The sequence below is a fragment of the Neophocaena asiaeorientalis genome, unplaced genomic scaffold (assembly GCF_003031525.2).
Source record: "Neophocaena asiaeorientalis asiaeorientalis breed wild unplaced genomic scaffold, Neophocaena_asiaeorientalis_V1.1 scaffold43, whole genome shotgun sequence".
Classification (NCBI taxonomy): Eukaryota; Metazoa; Chordata; class Mammalia; order Artiodactyla; family Phocoenidae; genus Neophocaena; species Neophocaena asiaeorientalis.
The window spans coordinates 10,278,475-10,280,606 of NW_020173674.1; the positions used below are offsets into that span (position 1 = coordinate 10,278,475).

General features: G+C 52.0%; 1 protein-coding gene across 1 annotated transcript in view; it reads left to right on the top strand.

Moving 5' to 3' along the window:
• Positions 1–2,132, top strand: part of PRPF19 (pre-mRNA processing factor 19) — a 15,075-nt gene that overhangs the window by 5,839 nt on the left and 7,104 nt on the right. Inside the window, exons 11-13 of the mRNA XM_024748527.1 lie at positions 1,192–1,347; positions 1,585–1,654; positions 1,891–1,976. Of these exons, the coding sequence (XP_024604295.1) occupies positions 1,192–1,347; positions 1,585–1,654; positions 1,891–1,976 (312 nt within the window). The remainder of the gene's footprint in view (positions 1–1,191; positions 1,348–1,584; positions 1,655–1,890; positions 1,977–2,132) is intronic.

Below are 2,132 nucleotides of genomic sequence, written 5' to 3' on the forward strand. Positions count from 1 at the left end.
AATTGTGTAGTTTGAAAAGCATATTCGTTGAAATGTTTTATGTTAGGAAAAGGGAAAAAACCCTACAGTGTTTATAACACAGCCTGTAGTAAATAAAGCTCAACAGAACCTTGCCTCATGTATCTGAGGAGGACAGATGGGTCTGTATTCCTATGGTCCTCCAGGCTGAGGGTGAAAACTTGACGTTAACCGCTGCAAGGGGTGTGGGTTAAAACAGATGGAGAGCTGCTGGTTTAGAGGGTAAGCAGCTCATTTGACCAGATTAATGACATTATGGGATTTGAGTTTTTACATCTAGGACAGTTTGGGACTGTAGAACAAGTGGCTGGATGGATCAGCTCTTCCCAGAGTCTTTTCTCTGTACCTTTAAGGAAATTAGAAATAGAAAAATAACATGGTGAGCTTTTCACTAAACGAGATACGTTCCAATTGAAGCGCTGTTTTCCTGCTTCCTGTGAGTTAATGTTATTTGCCTCGTGCAAGTGCATTGATGGAAGATGGTAGCTGGTTTTACCTTATAGTTTTAACATCCTAACTAACCAAAATAATTGGTTGGTGACACCATGTAAGTTTTTCTGGGAATTAACTTGCCCCCGGAATCCTTAAGTGTGGGATGCACTGGAACATGCCCTTGCAGCCCCTCCCGGGCCTGGCACTGTTCAGACCTGTGCCACCGCAGACTATTTAAGTAAACTGAAATTTAAAATTCAGTTTCTCAATTGCACTAGCCACATTTCTCTCTGGTCCTGGAAAAGGGTTGTGGGAAATTTCCCTCTGGTGCAGTTATCCTTTTTACCACTAGATGGCGGGGCCTCCTGCCGTTGGCCAAAGGCTGCTTAATTTCCCATTCTAATAGCGTTTACCCTGGGGCCCTCTTAGGCATCGTAGGGGCGGATGGGTGGTTCCAGGCAGGGCAGGGCTGTGGCTGTCCCCAGCCCTCTTCGCGGGCCTCTCACTGTCGTGGCCTCTCCCATTGCGGAGCACAGGCTCAGCGGCCATGGCTCACGGGCCCAGCCGCTCCGCGGCGTGTGGGATCCTCCCGGACTGGGGCACGAACCCGCGTCCCATGCATCGGCAGGCGGACTCTCAACCACTGCGCTACCAGGGAAGCCCCCCAGCCCTCTTTTGTAAGATGGTTGTGGTCCATCTCTTCTCTGTCTCTGATCATCTGTCTCCTTGCGTTCCTTTTAGGAGCTGGTGTTTTCCGCCTCCCCAGATGCCACTATCAGGATTTGGTCTGTTCCGAACGCCTCTTGTGTACAGGTTGTTCGGGCCCATGAGAGTGCTGTGACAGGCCTCAGCCTCCACGCCACTGGTGACTATCTCCTGAGCTCCTCTGATGACCAGGTGTGGTCCCAGCCAGGGACCCAAAGAGGCTCCTGGTCCCCAAACTCCTATATCCTGGGAGGAGGGAACATCTTACCAACCACAGCCGGTTCTACAGAACCCCAAGGAGAATGTTCCCTCTACCAAGAGGGGCTGGCCTTGCCAGGGTCTGCCGGCCTAGAGTCTTTGCCTTCCTGAGGGGCCACCAGAACCTGGGGACCCACTGTCTTACTGGTTCCGTTGTCTCTGTGTTTTCAGTACTGGGCCTTCTCTGACATCCAGACAGGACGTGTGCTCACCAAGGTGACCGATGAAACTTCTGGCTGCTGTAAGTTGCCTCAGAAGTGCTGGGCTCTTCATTTGCTGTGTTTTGTGTATGTTAATGTTTTATTTAGTCATTTGCCCATTTGTTCTAAAAACACACTTAACCACCAGTACCTGCTGAGTGCCAGGTGTGGTGCCAGCCCGGTGAGCAGTGGGAAGAGTGAGGAGCCTGCCTTGGCTGCACTTAGTCTTAGTCTCCCCTGGTGCGCTCTGACGCACGGCCGTCTCCCCTCTCCACAGCCCTCACCTGTGCGCAGTTCCACCCTGACGGACTCATTTTCGGGACCGGAACCATGGACTCTCAGATCAAGATCTGGGACTTGAAGGTAGGACGTGGTGACCGCCATCTGCGGCCCAGGGCTGGAGCTCTTGGAACTGTGCAGTGTGATGAAGTGTTTATGGCACCTGGCCCCAGGGGTGTCCCAGGAGTGGACAGTGGCTCTGTGTGTGTGTGTGTGTGTGTGTGTGTGTGTGTGTGTGTG